The sequence below is a fragment of the Oryza glaberrima genome, chromosome 7, assembly GCF_000147395.1.
Source record: "Oryza glaberrima chromosome 7, OglaRS2, whole genome shotgun sequence".
Taxonomy (NCBI): Eukaryota; Viridiplantae; Streptophyta; class Magnoliopsida; order Poales; family Poaceae; genus Oryza; species Oryza glaberrima.
In genome coordinates, this window is record NC_068332.1 from 19880520 (window position 1) to 19899900 (window position 19381).

General features: G+C 46.2%; 2 protein-coding genes across 2 annotated transcripts; one reads left to right on the plus strand and one right to left on the minus strand.

Annotated features, from left to right (window-relative positions):
- The first annotated feature begins 784 nt into the window (after positions 1-784).
- LOC127779708 (E3 ubiquitin-protein ligase JMJ24-like) lies at positions 785-5846 on the plus strand. The gene is made up of 6 exons (XM_052306591.1): positions 785-2161; positions 2261-2397; positions 4163-4271; positions 4371-4497; positions 4584-4644; positions 5138-5846. The coding sequence occupies exons 1-6, from the start codon at positions 899-901 to the stop codon at positions 5520-5522; spliced, it is 2082 nt and encodes a 693-aa protein (XP_052162551.1). The 5' UTR covers positions 785-898; the 3' UTR covers positions 5523-5846.
- Positions 5847-8922: 3076 nt separating this feature from the next.
- LOC127778659 (uncharacterized GPI-anchored protein At4g28100-like) lies at positions 8923-11621 on the minus strand. The gene is made up of 2 exons (XM_052305279.1): positions 10863-11621; positions 8923-9702 (listed from the first exon to the last, which is right to left on the minus strand). Exons 1-2 carry the CDS (start codon positions 11496-11498, stop codon positions 9331-9333), a joined length of 1008 nt encoding a protein of 335 aa, XP_052161239.1. The 5' UTR covers positions 11499-11621; the 3' UTR covers positions 8923-9330.
- Between the last annotated feature and the right edge of the window lie 7760 nt (positions 11622-19381).

Consider the following 19381-nt stretch of genomic DNA (forward strand, 5'->3'; position numbering starts at 1 on the left):
ATACTCGGGACGAAAGTAGGTTTTAAGTGGAATTAGTTTTCGAGAATTCAATTTTGCAACAGCAAAATTCAACCAAATTTTGTTAAAATTGGCCCAACAATATCATACCGCTGAGGATCAGAATCCAACACTCAATCAGAAAAGCGAGCCCTGGGCCTTGTTGATAAATAATAACGGCGAAATGTACCAATTACGCCAATGAAAGCTAGCAGAAATGGAGGAATGTCTGACATTTCACAAAGCTTCTAGCAGATGAAATTGCCCAAAGACTTCTCTGAATCTCTCTGATGAACACATTGAGAAAGCAGATGAAGTTGCAGTGTTTCATGGAGAACAAAATCTGGCCCAGCTTAAGTGAATGCAAAGACAAGGCCTTTCCTGGGCCGGGATCCATCCAAACCCAGGCCCAACCAAACACGTAATCATCCAAAACAGGAACGCCTTTACTCGCCACAGCCGTCGGATCTGCGCATTAACACGGCTCAGATCCCAACCGCTCATGAATGCGCATCGTCCGATCCCAACCGTCCATCCCAGATCGGACGGTTGATCCTCCCTCCGCCTAAACCACCCCCACAATTCTTAATTACTAACTTCCGTTTCCGTGACACCGTGACAGCGTGGACGTTCATAACCTTCCAATTAAAATCCAGCCTCCCCTCGCATCGCATCGATCGCATCCGACGCGGTCGCCACCTCCCCTGACGCTGTCAGAGAGTGGGCCCCACGTTTCGCAACGTCTTAACCCCGTCACGTCACCTCTCTCTCTCTCTACCGTCTCGTCTCGCTTGCGTCGCGAGAGCCACCGTTACTCGCACTCTCCCCCACTTTGATCTGACAAAAATCCCAATCCCCTAGGCCGGACTCGCCGGAACCCTAGCCCGCCGCCGCCGCCGCCATGCCGCCCCGCCGGTACAAGGGGAGGGGGAGGGGGAGGGGGAGAGGGAGAGGGAGGGGGAAGGGGAGGGGCAGAGCCGCCGACGCAACGCCCGTAGAGGAGGTCGACGTGGAGGGCGCCAAGTCTGAAGAGGAGGAGGAGGAGGAGGCGGCCGCGGGGAGCGGGGGTGATACGGAGGCGGAGGACGCTAAGGAGGAGGGGGCGTCGGAGAGTGAGGGCGAGGCTATGGATGTGGAGGCCAAGGAGAGCGCCGACGAGAAGGAGGAGGAGGAGGCAGAGGCGGAGGCGGACGGGGATGAGGGTGAGGATAAGAGCGATGAGATGGACGCCGAAGCGGGTGCAGCGGAGGAGGAGGCGAAGGAGGAGGAGGAGTTGAAGGATGCTGAGGTCGAAGGGGAAGGCGCGGGGAGTGACTCCGAGCGCGGCGAAGCAGAGGAGGCGGACGGGGAGAACGAGGAGGAAGCCGCCGCGACGGACGGCGAGAAGGAAGAGGAAGCCGCCGAGACCGACGGCGAGGAGGAGGCGGAGGAGGAAGCCGCTGAGACCGCCGGCGAAAATGAAGACGAAGGCGCGGAATCCGATCCCGAAGGTGAGGCCTCCGACGCCGAGGAGGATGCTTCGGAGGAATCCCCTCCGTCCCCTCCGACCCGCGGACGCCGCCGCAAGCGCGCGGCTACCTCCGACCCTCCTCCTGAGGATGACGAAGAGGAAGGGACCCCTGCGCAGCCGCGCCGCCGCAAGCGCGCGGCTACTTCCGACCCTCCTCCTGAGGATGACGAAGAGGAGGGGACCCCTGCACCACCTCGCCGCCGGCGCCGGCGGAAGGCGGGGGACCGCGGCGACTCTCCCCCTCCTCTGCCCGACCACCTCCGGTGCCGCCGCAGTGATGGGAAGAAGTGGCGCTGCCAAAACCGAGCGCTCCCCACCGTTAGCTTCTGTGAGTATCACTACTCGAGGGCCAACAAGGGCAAAAAGCCACCGGCGGACGGAGAGGTCCTTGCTGTTGCTCTCCAGCGGCAGAAGAAGAACAAGAGGAAGGGTAGAAGGAATGTGAATGCATCACCAGCATCACCTCCGGCAGCCACTAGCGACGTGACTAGGGATCTCCCGAATGGACTGATGAGGATCTCTCCAGGGAGCAGCGAGCCTGCCGCATCGCTGCCATCGCCAGTGACAACAAAAGTTGGAGTGGATATTCCTGTTCCGACGCAGCGCTGCTACCGCTCGAAGAATGCTGAGCCGATGCCTGTTGGCCCTGTTAAGGTCACCTATCAAATATTGAATTGTCCCTGTGCGGTGTTTTGTTTTGCATATTTTTTATTTAGCCTAACTTGTGCTTATTTCTGATTTGTGTTGCATTAGGTTGTTCCTCGTGCAATGGGTATGTCAAAGGCAGGGCAAAAGACGTGTCACCGCTGCGGGATGAAGAAGGCCGCTCGTATTGTCCAGTGCAAAAACTGTGACAATAGGTACTTCTGCAACAGCTGCATCAACAAATGGTTAGTCTGTGGTTTGTTTATAATTGGTTTAGTTGTTCGCTTAGAAGGCTTGCATTTTGTTGATTGCTTCATTGTGATTAAGATATCCGTAGAGCTTAACATTTTAACCAAGTGTTGAGAACCTGGGTGATCCTTATTGACCAATTAGGAGAATGAATCGCCTGAGTTTCAGGATTTTGCTTTTACAGTAGTTGTTAAGAATGGACGGGCATGCATTTGCTTTAATTTATCAACTATAGTTACCAGGAATCTGGATCATGCATGCAATCCACGGAACATATTGAGATCCTGATTGCATGTTGCTGGTGATCTTACATTGCCATTTGGACACCGATTAATGGCAAAGGGAAAATTAATGGATATTTTGCTGAATCGGAAAAGCAAAGGATTGGGAGATGGAGCTATTCTTTTGGCACACTCTATTATTTCTCCTTGTTGCTTTTTCTGTTGCCTCTGCAGTTGCTTCTGGTTATTGCTATTGCTGCTGTCACCACCGCTGCTTGCAGCCTAGATGGTAGCAATGTTATTGATTAGTGAACACGAGACGGAGGGAGGAAGTGACAGTGAGGTGGATGGAGGGGGAAGCAAGAGAGATAATTGTAAGAGGCTCCAGGGCCGCTAGGGTTTGAATATGGGGAAGGGATATATAATTTGATCTTCTGATTTTATTGGGTCATTGCTTCCTAAAGAACATTACTAGCCTTCATTCCACAATTCTTAGCTATCTGTGTAATACGGAACCTTTCATTGACCTGGTCTTGTATTCCTGGTATTGTCCGATTTACTGCACACCTGATCTTGAGTAGTGTTCAAATTTAAATCCACATCTTGATATTTGTCCAGTTGACCCTGACAACTTTAGGAAATCACTTCTATTAAAAAAAATATTTGCATAATGTTGAGGTGAAGATGTCATCACCTGGTAGATCACGCACTAATCATAATAGTATGATATACTTATGATAAGGTTGTGTCCACTTTCCTTCTTGTTCACTTGTGCTTTCTGTACTATGAATAATCTGCTTCTTATTGTTCAGTGAACAACATTGAGGTGCATAGGATTTTTATAGTACATTTTATTTTACTCAATTTGAAACTTATAATCTAGCGTCAAACAATTCATGCTGGCATCAACACTAGGATGGCTAGTGCACGCTCACTGATTTTTCAATTTGGAAGGATTTGGAATGCTAAACAAAAAATTCACACTAACTTCAGTTCAATGTAATTTTGATTCATTGATGCATTGATTTATTTCTTTGCAGTAAAAATAAAATCATAATGTATTAATTTACCAATGAATTTATGCTGAAAGTATTCGTCTTGCTAGCTTGATTAGAGGTGAAAATCTTAAAACATATAATGAGATAACTAGATAGGTTTGCTAATTTCAATGGTTATGTTCCTTCGGAATTAGATATTGACCTACTCCCTCCGTTTCACAATGTAAGTCATTCTAGCATTTCCCACATTCATATTGATGTTAATGTGGCAATATATAGCTATTATTAAACTTAGAACAGGTGTAAACAAAGAAACAAAATGCAGATTACTTCCAAATATTTCATTGTTATGGATATAGCCTTGGTTACGCTTGTTCTGCCAGATAATTAAATCAGGAGAAAAGTTTGTGATTTTGGCTCATCACTAGCAAATTGTTACGGACACAAAGCCATCAGAAGCAATTTCTTTTCTGGATCAACCAATGCTTGACTAGATCTTGTCATGCCCATGTATCTTGCTCCTGACTGTTCGTATCATGCAGGTATTCTGGGTTGTCCAAGAAGGATATTAAGATGCGCTGCCCAGTTTGCCGTGGTTCATGTGGTTGTAAACAATGCACCCTTGGTCAGACTAAGGGTGCCATTAGTAAGGTGATTATTTTACTAGATAACACCATGATGGTAATCTGGTGACATCCTTTCATTTGATCGCTGTGCTTATTTGTTGATGTGCACATCTTGAATCTTCAGGAATCATCAGGTGATCAAGACAAGCTGATAAGTATAAAGATTTGCAATCATCAATTGTACAAGCTTTTACCTGTAGAACTGAACCAGGAGCAGCTTGATGAATTAGAAATAGAAGCTAAAATACAAGGTTTGTTTTTTAATATTTGGTCTGCCACTTTCTTTTCAACTTAGTCAGCATAAATTAATCACTCTACTTTTTTTTGCTCTTAATAGAAACAAAAATATCAGATGTCCGAGTCCAGGTAGCTGATGAGCAAAGCGGATCACTCGACTGGTAGGCTCTGGTCTCTATGATTCTCAGTTATATAGGAGCTAGTAGCATATATCCTAGTTACTTCTATCTTCTTGCTCTCAGCTTATGCTGATGTCAAACAATAACCTATCACTATGGTGGTATATATGTTAATCATCTTGTGGTAAGATTAACAAAAAAAACTTTAAGTTAGTTTAGCATGTTCTGATGTTCATGGATTAACAGATTAACTATTAAACAAACTAATCTATTATTACTTCGACGTTTCCTAATTTTAGGTTTGTTTGTTGTTTTATGATATTGTAATGGCCTATTTTTACATTTATCTACAATAATCTTAAACGGAAAGCATAGTTACTATTTAAGATATACACCTATGTAAAATCATATATCCATTGTGCTGATTTATGCTGGCTGTGTTACTTTTAAAAATAATTATCGTTCACTGCACTGTTATTGTATTGGAGTTTCTCATCTGGGCCCAGAGATCTTATGAACTTTTATTTGAACGCAGCAATAACTGTAAGCTCTCCGTGCACCGATTCCTGAGAAGCTGCCCAAGATGTCCTTTTAAGCTGTGCTTAAGTTGCTGTCAGAAGATACGTGATGGGAATATCTCAGCCGCCACCCCTGAAGACAAATTTAACCAACGGTTGCTTCAGCAAGAGTCAGCCCATGAGGATGGCAGCATTAGTTGCCCTTCCATCGAGTTAGGTGGTTGTGGCGACTCCTTGCTAAACCTGGTGTATGTGCCCCCATCTGACCAATCTGAAGAAGTCAGTTCAGGAGACGAGCTAGATGGTCCGGGCAATCATTCTGGAGTTAAAGATGCTGTTGCTGAGAGTAATGGAGGCCCTGACAGATTATCCGTTGGCCAGCAGGAGACCGTTTCCTCATAACTACAACTGCCGATGTTGCTGATGTCCCTTTCATCTTTGAGGTGAGTGTGAGAGGGTCATAACTGTGGAGACGCTGAGAGTAATGAGCATGGAATGTTCATTCTAAGGGCTGGAAAGGTGAGGGGTGTGCTCCGGATTCGTTAGACGGTAGATTGCCTGATTTAGCGTGATTATCGGCCCATATCGGCCATTGATTTTAGGTCTGTGACCTGTGGATATTCTCCGAGTAATTTTTTCCGTACCTGTTAAATCCTTGGTTTGGACATGGTGTACATAGGCCTAGGTCTTTGTTTATCCCTCCTTAGTTAAAATCTGGTTGGAGCTTGCATTGGCTGTACTGCTGTCATTTTGGTTGTTGGATGATTTCTATCTGCGTTTGTTATTGCAGATGGCGGAAAGTATCTGTTACTGCCATATGGATGATTTTTGGATAGCTTCAGGGTCCATCCTTCAAGGCGACCACAGAAACTCGCGGCTGAGGCGGTGACGACGGCATCGCTGCCGTCGCGGGCGCTGGCCCAATATGATGCTCAGGACCACGGCCATGGACCTTGGTCGGTTTTCTGTGTCCTCGTCGTTCGCATCATGGGACAGCAGGTCGCGAAATCGCCGAAAACGTGGCACCGTGGGTTGGGGTTGGTAGAAGTTGATCGAACGGGTCGTGGGATGGGCTGGGAAACCGCAGCCCAAGAAGGGAAGATGCGCGGCCAACGAACTGCAATGCATCGCCATGTCCCTCCCTTCTGTGGGCCGCAGCGGCTTCACCGACGGACGCCGTCTGCAAGGCGATATATGGGCCGCCGGCAGCCACCGTGGGCCCGTGCCGGGGTAGTTGGCCAGTGGAATAAGTTCACCAGCCGTCCCTCAACTTTATGTCGAGTTTGTTTGACATCCCAAACCCCAATACAGTAAATCTTCACCCCCTAACTATACAGAACCATGCAATTTAGGTCCCATAGCATTATAAATATCTGGTTTCGCTAACGTAGCATCCTAGTCAACAAAAATAAAAATAAAAAATATAGGGCCCACATGTAAGAGAGAAGGAAAAAAAAATGTGGACCCACAGTGTCAATGGTCCTCTTTTTTTTCCCCACCACTCGTGCGAGGTCCTCAAGCCGCAGCGGCGACGGCTGGGGCGACAACGATGTGGCACCGGCTATGGAGTGGTGACGAGGCGGGCTCGGCCGGCTTGTGGGGCGACGAGGTAACACCAGGCTTAGGGCATGCTCGTCGCCCGTCCTCCTGCCGCCCCAGCGCCTTGCTTCGTGTTTTAGCTCCTCGTCGACGTTGGCGAGCTCGAGCCACAATGGCGTCAGCGGCAGTGCGGGTTGGAGGAGGTAGCCTCAGATACGAGAGGGAGAGGGGGGAAGGCAGCCGGCCGCGCCAGCTGGAGAGGGGGAGAGGAGGCCGGTGAGCCTAGGAGGGAGAGAGGTGTCCGACATCCAATAGTTCTCGGTCAGGGCTGGAGTACGAGTCCATGCCTAGCCAGAGCGCTGCTTCTGCTTGATTCGATTCGATTCGTTTCTCTTCTCTTCTCGCTCTCGGCGGCGGTGGTGAGTGCCTGCCCCGGCACCCCTCGGTATCGAGCTCACGTCGCTTGCCTCCCTTCTCCTCCCCAGCGCAAAAGTAGCAGTGGCAGCCGCCGGGCGAGCGCGGCGGTAGATGAGGTGGAGGCGGCCTCTCCCCTCCGCCATCTCCCGCCAACTCGAGCAACGGCGATGGTCGGAGTAGACCGGCGTAGCTCGCCAGTCGCCGATCTGCCCGCCGCCGATATGCCCCTTCTGCTCCGCCCGCCCACCGCCCGCCGCCTATTCGATTGAAGGAAAGAGAAGCGAAGAGCAAAAAGAAAAGAAAGGAGAAAAGAGAAGAACAAAGAACGTGGGTCCCACTTTTTTTTTTCTTCTCGCTCTTACATGTGGGTTTTTTTTTATTAGGATGCCACGTCAGCAAAACCAGGTGTCTATACTGCTATAGGACCTAAATTGGACGGTTTTGTATAGTTTAGGAGTGAAGATTTGTAGTATTGAGGATAAGGGATGTCAAACAAACTTGGTGTAAAGTTGAGGGATGGTAGGTGAACTTATTCCTTGGCCAGTTGCTTCTAGCCTCAGTCACTTTAAACCCCTTATATTGATGCTTATTTTAAATTGTGTCCTGCCGTAATACCATATATAATGTATCCCTCAAGGTACAATACTGAAGTAATTGAGGTCCCAAGATAGCATTGTGGCCGGTTTCAACTAACGTGACGAGTTGAATATGATCAATCCAGCTAAGTCATCATGGACCCATATATGGCCCGGTCTTCTTCCTCCTCTCTCTCATCTTCTCTTCCCTATCTCTCTCCAGGCCTCCAAGGGGGTCGGCGCATGGCAAGCGGAGGGGAGAAATTCGACATATGAGGCCTTACAGCGTTGGCAACTACTGCTGCGACGGCGATGGCACGATGATGACCGAGGCAAAGGTGTTGTTGATATCCCCTACGCCGCTACCAACACCACCACTCTTTGGAGGTGGTGAAGAGAGCTTGTGCATATTCGTAGTACAAGAACCTATCACATCTCATATTATATTTACTTTTTTTTTATGAAGAGAGTACACTGTACGGAGTAAGTATGTTGGGGTTTACATTTTAATAAAACACACCAAAATGCTTATATTTTGTGGTCAAAATAATCATTAGAAAACTTATAAAAATACTTATAAAAATGTTTATATTGCGGGCAATCCTGGCAAATATTGCCATACTAGTACTAGCAACTTAAGGCAAACATTAGAAGCAAGATCGAACACGGCTTCTTCTGTTGTGCTGACAACTGATAAGGTACTCCAAGCACCAAGCTGCTACTATCAACCTGGGCACACCCTGATTAACAGCCGCCTCAGCTGCAACGATGAGACGCAGAGAGAGAGAGATAAGATAACCCCACAAAAAATGGCTTCGATGCTGCACAGAAAAGACGAGGGCCCGGTTCCCGAATCCCTACGCCGTCCGGTCGCCGGGAAAAGTTTGGGAAAAGCGAAGCGGAGGAGGAGCCGAGGCGCGGCCCGCACACTGGCTGGCTGACCGGCTAGAGGACACAGACACGCAGGCACGCAGACGTGACGACTACTACCTACCACGTGAACCGCTGCTGCGCCCAACCCAAAAAAGCCCCTCGCCTCGTCCAGCTAAATAGGGTTGGTTTGGTTTGACTTGTGGTCTAAATAGGTCTTAAATAGTAAATTTTTTGACATGACTAATTTTGTTAAGACAAAGTTGTATTTGAATTGAAACCAAAATAGCCTAAGTTCACTATTAAAATAGCCTATTTTTTAGGCATACTAAAATTTAGCTTCAAACCAAATAAACACTAAACACTATTAAAATTGTCAAATATTGGTAAACCTAATTTAGAACTCAAACCAAACCGGCCCATAATCTGCCCAAGAGACGATTTATCGCCACGTCTTTGGCTCACATCTGCAGCCTCTGGTCGGTTTAAAAGTTCAGAATTGAGACAGATTGATCTGATCTCTATAGTTGCCTATGCCACACCAAAAACTTCGAATGAGAGCCGTTCTAACTTCTAAACGATTTAGAGAGTTAGCTCACACACGCAAAAACCACCGTGATTTAGAGACGCATAAACACTGCCAAATCACATCTCACTCTCGTAGCATCCGATGCCACGTCTGCTAATCCGCAGGCTCACTAATACTATGCAACAGAAGCTACTAATTAACTAACAACGCCTACAAAATTAAACACTATCGATTATCGACAAGGCTTAGGTTCTTAAATTAATCAGTTGCCACCCTTAATTTACAAGAACACATCGAAGACTACGAGGCAGCCGAGCAGCAGGCTGACGACGACACCGGCGCCGCCGCCACGGAGGACGGTGGCGGCGGCGGACGAGCTGGTGGCGCTGGCGCGCTCGAACTGCAGCGAGTCGACGGCGAGCGGCATGTTCTCCTGGTCCGGGCTGCACCGCGGCGGCGCGCCGCCGGCCGCCGCCGACTCGGTGGGGCGCGCGCTGTAGAGCATGGCGCGCAGCACGGCGGACACGGTGGGGATGTACACCGTCTTGTTCTTGGCCAGCAGCCACGTCAGCCCCATCAGCTGGCAGTCGCGCCCCAGCATCCGCCGCGCCCGGTCGCCGCCGGCGACCTCCCGGCTCACGTTCCCCTTCAGCTGCACCACCACAAGAACACAGGTGAGACGAAGAAGAAACTGCATTTAATGTGCTCCATGCAAGCAACGTTCTTGCAATGAGGCATTTGTTGCCAAGTTGGTAGGCTCTAAATGCTCCCCATGCACACCAACTTGTTCATGCAAGATCATGCAATGCATTCTCTCGAGCTTGGGAGTACAGAGTACTACGTTGCCGCAATCGCAACAAAAGCTTTGAAGTACACTACAGCTATGGATGCAGCTGAGCAATGCCAAAAGATTATAGCTAATCCTAAGAGCGGATGCTTGTCAAATGACAAAGGGGAGAGTTCTACAGTACGGCTCACTCATTAAGATGCCAATTAGGATGTCCGACTTGCTGTTTTGAGGGACAACCTCTCCACAATTAATAATGAACTACTTCTCTTCCGATGTTGCAAGATCACAATGTGGTGGTTTACTGACTAAAGGATATTCAGTTATTCATCATTCAAAAGGTACTGGCTTATGTCTAAAAGTAACATTGATACTAATCTTGGTTCTTCCCTCCCATGTCCAACACTATAACGAATGGTCATGTAAATTGCAATTAACTGGCAATGGTAACTAGTGCTGGGTGTTATTCCACACGGTGCTTTCACAAAAGGCAGTATACTTCAATCAAGTAGCTAATGATTAGTGATGAGCTCAAGAACAAGCAGCAAGCCCATCTGTGCATATGAAGCAATAATGCGGTTAGAAAGGGGCTTGCTTTGTAGAAAGGGGATCTCCTGAATGTCAATTGGGCTCTTTCTGCTAACCCAAAAGAAAGCATGTTAAAGGCATAGCAAGAAAAAGGTACTCTACTATACTGATTTGGTTTACCTAAGATCATAAGACCCAACTACTACTAATGACAACACTTGTCAAAGCTATTAGTACCTCTAATCACAAATTAAACTATGGAGAGAGAGAGAGAGAGTAGCAAAAGGGAAAAGAACTAGTAAAAAAAATGTAGAATAGAACCAAGAAAAACAGCAATAATAATGAATCCATCAAAGCAAGAAATGGAGTAGTACTAGTACAATCGAACATGAAAAGGCTAAAGAAATCGAAGATTTGGAGGGGAGAAGATGAGATGAGTTGAGACAATGGCGCGACATAGGCCATTGTAGGGGAAAGCAAGCAAGAAAGGGGAGAACCTTTTGCAGGGACTGGACGCAGCGGGAGCAACCGGCGTAGGAGGCGTTGCGGCAGCTCTTCTCCAGCTCCTTCACCGCGGCGGTCGGCGTGGCGTTCTTGGCCGCCGCGGCGCCGCCGCCGCCGACGGCGAACGCGGCGGGGCAGCGGAGCGAGCCGATCTGGTGGAGCCGGATGCCGCAGAAGCAGAGCACGGTGTCGCACGTAGCGTTCGGGCGGGGCAGCGCCACCCCGCGCCGCTCGAGCGCGGACCCCAGCGCGTCCACGCACCGCTGGTTGTCGTAGGGCACCATGGGCTCGTCCTCCCCGCCGTCGAGGCCCTCCCCGGCGAGCGCCGGGGCCGGGGCCGGCACGGACAGCGCGGTGCGCGCGTGCGCCGCGAACAGCCAGGCGGCGAGGACGGGGCAGCACCTCCCGCGGTCGAGCGAGCCGGGCCCGCCCCCCGCGCCGCACGCCGCGGCCACGCCACCGAACAGCTCCGCGGAGAGGTCGAGGTGGCAGGGCGGGGACGTGGAGCCGCCCGAGGAGGTGTTGGCCGGGGACTGCGCCTGCGAGAGCGGGTACGACGGCACGTCGGTGGCGGCCGCGGGCGCGAGCAGCAGCGCGAGCAGGAGCGCGGCGGCGACGTGCGCCGACATGGCCGGCGGCGAGGTGGGGGTGGTGGTGGTGGTGGGGAAGCTAGAGCTGAGCGGAGTAGGAGTAGAGTGTGGGGATTGGGGAGTGGGTGTTTTATATGAGCCGTAGGGTGGGTATGTTTGCCTTGCTGTTCCAGGGTTTCTTGGGCTTTGAGATAACCAAAAGAATATCACAAGATTAACAAACCCCTCCTGGAGTGCGGACTAGTGTACGCCGCATTTTGGTTTTTGTTGTAGTTGTAGTTGTTGTTGTTTTTGGCTTGGTGTACTTTCAACGACCGTAGAACATGGGTGTAAAAACGTAGAATAGGAAAAACCACAATAATAATAAAGTAAGAATATAGGTGTAAAACGGAGTATTGAAAAATTCAAAAATTCTTTAAATAAATTGTAAAATATGTGTTCGCACATGGCAAATGAAAACGTAGGAGATGAAATAAAGATGTTGGAGAGGATGCAGAATTTTCATTTTAGGCTTCGTTCTTTTCATGGTGAGGGATAAATATTTTTGGTGCACGTGAAATGAGAAGGTTCATTAGCACATAATTAGTTAAATATTAGCTATTATAAATTTGAAAATTAGATTTATTTGATTTTATTAAACAACTTCTATATAATTTTTTGAAAAAAATGGTATCATTTAACAGTTTGAAAGAGAAAGTTTAAACTCAATAAAAGAACACAGCCGGTATAAGCCAGATGAAACGAATTTTTCCAATGATTTTTCTTAGGATCAAATCCTATGGAACGAAGGTGCTATAGTCATCAAATCTTTAGAAATCCAAAACCTCCATTTTTTTCATTGGATTTTCTTCTAATCCAAATGAGCCCTTAGGTGAGATTCTTCCCACGTATCAAACAACTGATTTTCTTATGATATATTCGGTTTTCTTTACGGCTCGGATTGCATCAAGATTCATCCATATTTCAACCGGTAGTGATTGTTTTCTTATCTTCTGGACTCAATCCCATAAACTTGTCGTGACTAACAATGCACCTCCATCTATGTCACACACGTCATCTCCCTCCACCTTGTCATGGCCACACCAACACATGAGATATCCGCAGCCAGCACCCTCTCTGCTAATGTCCTCCTACTCATACTCCTCTGCACTCTACGTTGCCTTTCTTCATGAACTCTAGGTGAGTTTTCACAGGTTCTGCCTCTTTTTCTCCGAGGCTGACGTTGCTTTTCTTTGTGAACTCCAGGTGCATTTTCATAGGTCCCGTCTCTCTTCTTCGGCGGTAGTTCGCACCACGAGAATTACCGCAAGCCCTACCTCTTAATTACGTAGCTTTCTTTGCCCTTGCCAATATTCTTGCAGCTTCGGTAGTGTTGTCTCTGCCTTACATATGCCTGTCTCCTACACCCACCGCTGGTACTCCACCACGTGGACCTTCATTTATAACAATCCCCCACTCACACACATAGTTTTGGGGGAAAACAAATCTTGGACACCCTTTTCTAGAGCATGAGAATTGATCAACCTTAAGATTATATGCGTGTGTTATAGAAGGGAAAAATCACAAAAGTTTGAAACTGGGATTGATCTGACACTGTCAAAGTGGTTCGTACTGCCATTGCTACATGATGCTAAGTTTAAGGGAATGTTTTATATCCGAGGAAGACTAGACACTGATTTAATGTTAGAAAAATTCGGAAAGACACGGGTGAAATCGCATTATCATTTGGGCGAGTTTTAGAGGATTGATTTGACACTGGTCTGTGGGTCAAACGATTGATACTACTATCTGTGCCGTTTGATTTAACACTTGATTTGATGAGATTCGATAAAATGCCATCTATTTCATTGCCATCTCTATTTTTATACTTTGAAGGGCTTAAGTTATTTATTGGCACAAAACTAACTGCGTGAAAGGACTATTTTTTTCCCTAACTCTAGAGGTCTCTCTTATGTCAATTTGTTTGTCGCTCTATGAGCTCGCTGACGTCGAGGCCACCACACGCCTAAGCTTGTCATCCTAGATGCCTAAGCTTGTCATCCTAGATTTCCACCCCTTCCCCTCTGGTCCCTCTTCCCTCCATCCCCCTCTCCTGTGCTCCACCATTCTCATTAGGCCCTTCTAGTATAAGAAAAGGAGAAGCGACAGTGACAATGGATGCACCTGCATCCTTAACCCCAAGGTAAATTATCCATCGTGGAGCAATTAGTAGGTCGGTTTCTCCTTGGCACCAATGAGCTCTTAATAAGAAAAATTAAGTAAGATAAGAGAGTGCTCTAGGGGCAAGAGCAAAATACTCCCTGTCTTATAGTACAACGAATTCGAACATGATACATGTTTATATTCATTGTATTATGTAGTGTACTATTCGATTTTAAGTTGCTATATTATGCGATGGATGAAGTAGTTCTTTCACATGGCTATTTTAATGTGACAAATTATAGAGGTAGCAATGGAGTATGTGATATTTTATCAATTGTAATATAGATGGTGGCATTTTATTGAAGGCCAACAAATCGATTGGCAAATCGATAATTTTCTCGATTATCATTTGTGCCATTGTACGCGTGATTATACAGTTGGGTCAAGATCGAGATGTTTGTCCCGTACGGCTGGCCGAACAGAACCCACAACCAGCTGTGCCAGGTACACCCCATCATTTCTATCCACGAAACAAGTACCCCATGCTGTTGCAGCTTAGCCACTACATGTGGGCCCACAATCTGGCTGTCATTTCAAAATTACTCCTATTACAATGTGCTACGCTACTTAAACGGTGAAAGATTTTGAAGCCCAAAGCCACATTTGACATCTTTTACACGGATCAGAAACTCATGATGGATTATTTTGGCAGCTTGGGGGCACCACCAGAGGCAGACAATACTACCTGATCCCTGATTTCCTGCGGCGACCAGTGATGGATCGCCCTTAAACAATTCCTTGCTCTCTTTTTTTTCTGATATAGATGGGCCATTGGGAGGCAATGCATGCTCAACAATAGCTACAGTAGTACCCAAATTGAACTAACCAACGTTGAACGATCAGGGAAGGAGGTAGTAATAGTATTTTAGATCTCTTGGAAACATAAGAGTAGAAAAAAATACAGAATTACAAATCACGGTTTATCGAATCCTTGGGACTGACAACAACACAAGAATGATAGAAATATGTTGTGTTTGGATGGTTCAAAAGAACACAAGAATGGGAAAAAAAAACATGAATCCTTGAGAGTAAGGGCTCTTTGGAACACATGAGTCTCAAAACACAAGAATGAAAAAAAAAACAGGATTGAGAGTGCCATGGCCCTTGAAATCCAATAGATTGAAAAAATACAAAAAGAAAACTTCAAGAATAATCATTTTGATGGATCACATGAAAAACACACGAATTAGAAAAGAGATAAACACATGATTTTTTTAAGAGATTAGACCTCATGTCAAAATTCCTCTAAAATTACTACGTTTTGAGCCAGTCCAAATAAATTCCGTAAGATTTTTGGATTGCTACCCATTTAATCCAAAGGACCAGGTAGAAAAATTTTCTATAGAATTGAATTCCTCCAAAATTCCTTAAAAAATTCTCTATTCCAAAGGAGCCCTAAAGGAATTTAGAGAGAGAGAGAGACACAAGACAAGTTTCTCATGAGGTTAGACCTCAGGTTAGATATCCTCTAAAAATTCCTATGAATCGAAGCAATCCATAGGATTTCAGGAGGGTCATTCCTTTGTTCCAAATGAGTATTCTATTAGAATCCTCCAAAATCCCTTAAAAATCCTTCCTTCTAAAGGAGCCCTTAAAGATGGCCACAGCAAAGATAATTCTTGGATTGGTTCATTGTCATTCATAACCTTACTAATTTTTTTAGCAATGGCGAGAATTGATCATTATTAAGATGTTTGACCAACAACTGGCAAAGCATTGTTTGGTGTGCTATCAAGGTTGCATTTTGGACATTCAACTTAATCAAGTAACTGCAATGCCATTTTTTTAAAAAATAAACCAAACAGATGACTAACATTTTGGCATTACCTTTTTTTTTTTTTTGAACTGGTTGAGTTTCGCTACAAACCAGACATGCCTAGTTTGGACAGTCCTTATTCCTGAAAAAAATCTACAAAGTCCCTGAAATTCCGGATGCATATACTTATAGAGTTAATCCCTTGTGTACCCATGAAAACTTGCCTAATCTCTTCTATACCTTCCAATTTTACACGATCTCCTCTGTACCCCCGAATTTTCACTTTGATCCCTTCCATGCCCCTCCCGTTAGGTTTTCTTCATTTTGCAGTGATGTGTGGTTGCAAATGTCCATAATGCCCTTGTAGATGGAGGAGCAACAGCAGGTAGATTGGAAAAGAATTAGAATATGTTGACCGCACATAATATGTATTTTATGAGACTAATAATGAGTTTAAAACTTTTATTGTGGTATTGGAAAAAAATGCAATCCATCGAACGATTTGTTTTTTTAAAAAATAATAGGTTGGAAAATCAAAGTGACATCAGTTTGCTCTGTAAAAAAAATTAGTACACTCAACAGGAATGTGGACAAAGGAGAAAATCTGTGAAACAAAATAATCTGGATCAATAAGAGCATCATAGATCATCAATCAAAATAGTAGCAACCATACAGAGCACTTCATATCAATTTTATTTTCATCATCTATACAGAGCACTTCATATCAATTTCATTTTCATCATCCATACAGAACAGCTCATATGATGCACATACCACAATTTCATTTCCATACCCAATAGTGTAGGAACTAAACCAACTTTCCACTCCATACACAAATGTTGCAAATGACAGATCAAATATGTTAAACACTTTGTAAGGCATCACAACAGCAAACAACAATGAAAATTGCAAGAAGAAGAAATGAAAATTGCTGCTACTCCTACCAGTAGGGCCACGCTAGGTGGTGCAGCGACGAGAGGGTATCGGACTTTGGCCGCACGGTAGGAGGACGGTGGCCGGCGGTGCCTGCGACAGGAGGCCGGCGGCGCGCCACCGCGCGACGGGAGGGCGGGGGCCAGCGACACGCCACCGCGCGATGGGACGGCGGGGGCCGCCGGCGCCCCATCGCACATGGGAGGGCGGGAGCCGGCGGCGCCCCATCGCACGACGGGAGGACGGCGGCCGGCGGCGCGCGCGACGGGAGGGTGGCAGCCGGCGGCGCCCACACACAGGAGGGCGGGAGCCGACGGCGCCCCACCGCGCGACGAGAGGGCAGCGGCCGGCGGCGCGCGCGACGGGAGGGTGGCAGCCGGTGGCGCGGCTGCGCGATTGGAGACTGGCGGCGTGCGGAGGATGGGGGGAGAAGAGAAGGGGATTCGATCTGTTTACCTAGGGTTGGCTGGCAGGGGCATTTTGGTATTTTTTTGAAAATACTGACAATGTAACTCACAGGTCACGCTACAGATCAAACGGAAACCTAACGGGATGGGTATGGAGGGGATCAAAGCGAAAATTCGGGGGTACACAGGAGATCGAGTAAAATTGGAGGGTATAGAAGAGATTAGGTAAGTTTTCATGGGTATACAAGGTATTTTCTCATACTTATACTACCCCATCTATCAAGATTCAGATACGAGAGAGATGCCACAAGCCTTCAAGTAGGCACACTGATGAGCGAGTACTCCCTCCATCGTAAAATAAATTTATTTTTCACCTCTTCCACGTATATGATATATCAATATAAAAGGGAAAAAAACTAAATGCCAATAAAATTGTCTCTAACTTTATTAGTTCCAATGCATTTATCCTCTAATTTTATAAACTTTGATACAATGTATTTTACAACAATAAAATAAGTAAAAAAAAAAGATTGAGCGAGTAGGTCACAGGCTCACAGTTTCAGAATTCAGATGTGGGAAGCGGACGAGCCTTTTCGATTTGGGTTGGGGGGGGGGGGGGGGGGGGGGTTCACTCTTCACGTGAACCGGCGAACGGGGGCGTTGGGCTCAGTGGCTCTCTGCACCTGGAGGACAGCGACGCTGTCTGTGCCTGTGCCTCCTCTCACTGCACTAAATCCTGCTCCTAATCCTATCACTAATGTTATATTAATACTACTGGGAGTAATAATAATCTGCCACTGTCAAAAACTTACTACTTGCTTGATGCAGCAAAGAAATCCATTATCAGAAGAGATGCCCATGGCATGGTAGCCTTCAGCAAAGGAAGGTGAGATTGGATAGATATCATGGATAGCTTCACACTGGCAGCGCAGCAGCATGGCTGCCATTGTTCTGTTGCTACTCGCATACAGTAAGCCTGATGATGGCAGAGGTTCTGAGTTGTGTGTCTTCTTGTGCGTGTGTTTTGTCCATTATAGAGAGCGAGAGAATACAGAGAAAGGAAGCCCCAAAAAACTGTTGTAGTATGTGCAATTGTGCCTACGGCAAAGAGATACGGGTCAAGCTTTTGCCTCCAAAGCCTTTCTCATCACAAGGACCACATATACCAGACAGTGAATAACATCCAAAAGTTCAGAAACTTTCTCATCTTTTCTTGGAAGCAATTAAAGTCCAGCCAGGTTGCTGTTGGAAAGAAGAGTTTTTTTTAAAAAAAATAATTAAGGAGGCCAGATTGTTGTGTTTTTTGAAATGAGAGTTACAGAGCCAATAATAACTGTATGATTAGAACCGCACAAATCCTTGTGGGGATCTACCCTTTTTGAGATGTGAGTTGGCCCTTGACACTTTGCAGCTTCTTTATCAGAGCCTTTTCTCTCAGTATGCTTGTGAGTAGGGAATATACATGTCAACTGTCAAGGACCCCCTCCTGTCTTTGATCTTGATGCATAATAATACAGAACTGTTACAGATTGCAAAGCCCTATAAGAAAGGATTAGCAGGACACTGAAATATTCTATCACAGGCCCCAAATGCAAATGCAAGCCTAGCTTTAGCTGCACCACAGAAAGGAGTGGCACCAGGCATGTGTGTTTGTTTGTCACCTAGCTGTGGTTTTGCTCTGTTTAGTCTTTGTCATGGGGCTCCAAACCATTGTCTCTAGCAGCATGGGAATAAGCAGAGGGCTCTGGATTATGGAGTTGTTAATGCTGTGTGTGTATGTGTGTTAGGTGAATGCAGGGAGGATGGTGACAAGGGTGATATGCCCTAGAAGCCCGGGCTTGGAGAAATTTGATGAGCATATGTATCCTATGTTCAGTGATAAAGGCATCTGTTTAAAAAGAAATAACAGAGGTGGACCATGAAAGTATCACTGTTATAATTTGGACTGTTTGGGTTTGGACGTGCACATTTTGATTGGAGAGTTGCTTCATTGGTTAGATCAATATCTGGGATTGGTCATTAGTCTGGCAACAAGAGGAAAATGGACAAAACTTGTTGCCAGAAACTGCATCTTGCTTTTCTTTCTTCTGGAGAGAAGTTGCAGGGTGTATCTATAACAAGACCATCTTGTAGAGTTACCCCTGTTACTTTATTTACTACTAATAAGGAGCAAACTGCCTTTGTTTATGTCTGATCAGATGCCACAGGTCTGTAACAACAAATAAACAATTTGTTGCTTGACTTGATGTCTCTACTGAGTTTGTTTCGTTGATCGCGACGTCGTTGTTCATCAGTTCTGCAGAGGTTAACAGCAGTTGCAGTGCTAGTAGAATGCTGTAGATCCACCAGATGATCCAGTCTCACTGATTGAACACCACCAGATACCCTTCTCACGGATTGAACACCACTGGATATAATTGTCTACTAGTATCATTCAGAACATCAGTCACGTGGTCTGTTATTATACTAATTATTACTCGCAACATCCCCTAGCTAATTTGCTAATCCGTGTATCAGTCTATCATACGGCTATCTTGAATACAATAATGACTGGAGCAATGAAAAACAAATCAGTATCTTAAGGAAGGCATCTTGAATTTGGTGGAGTTTATAGTTTTCATTGC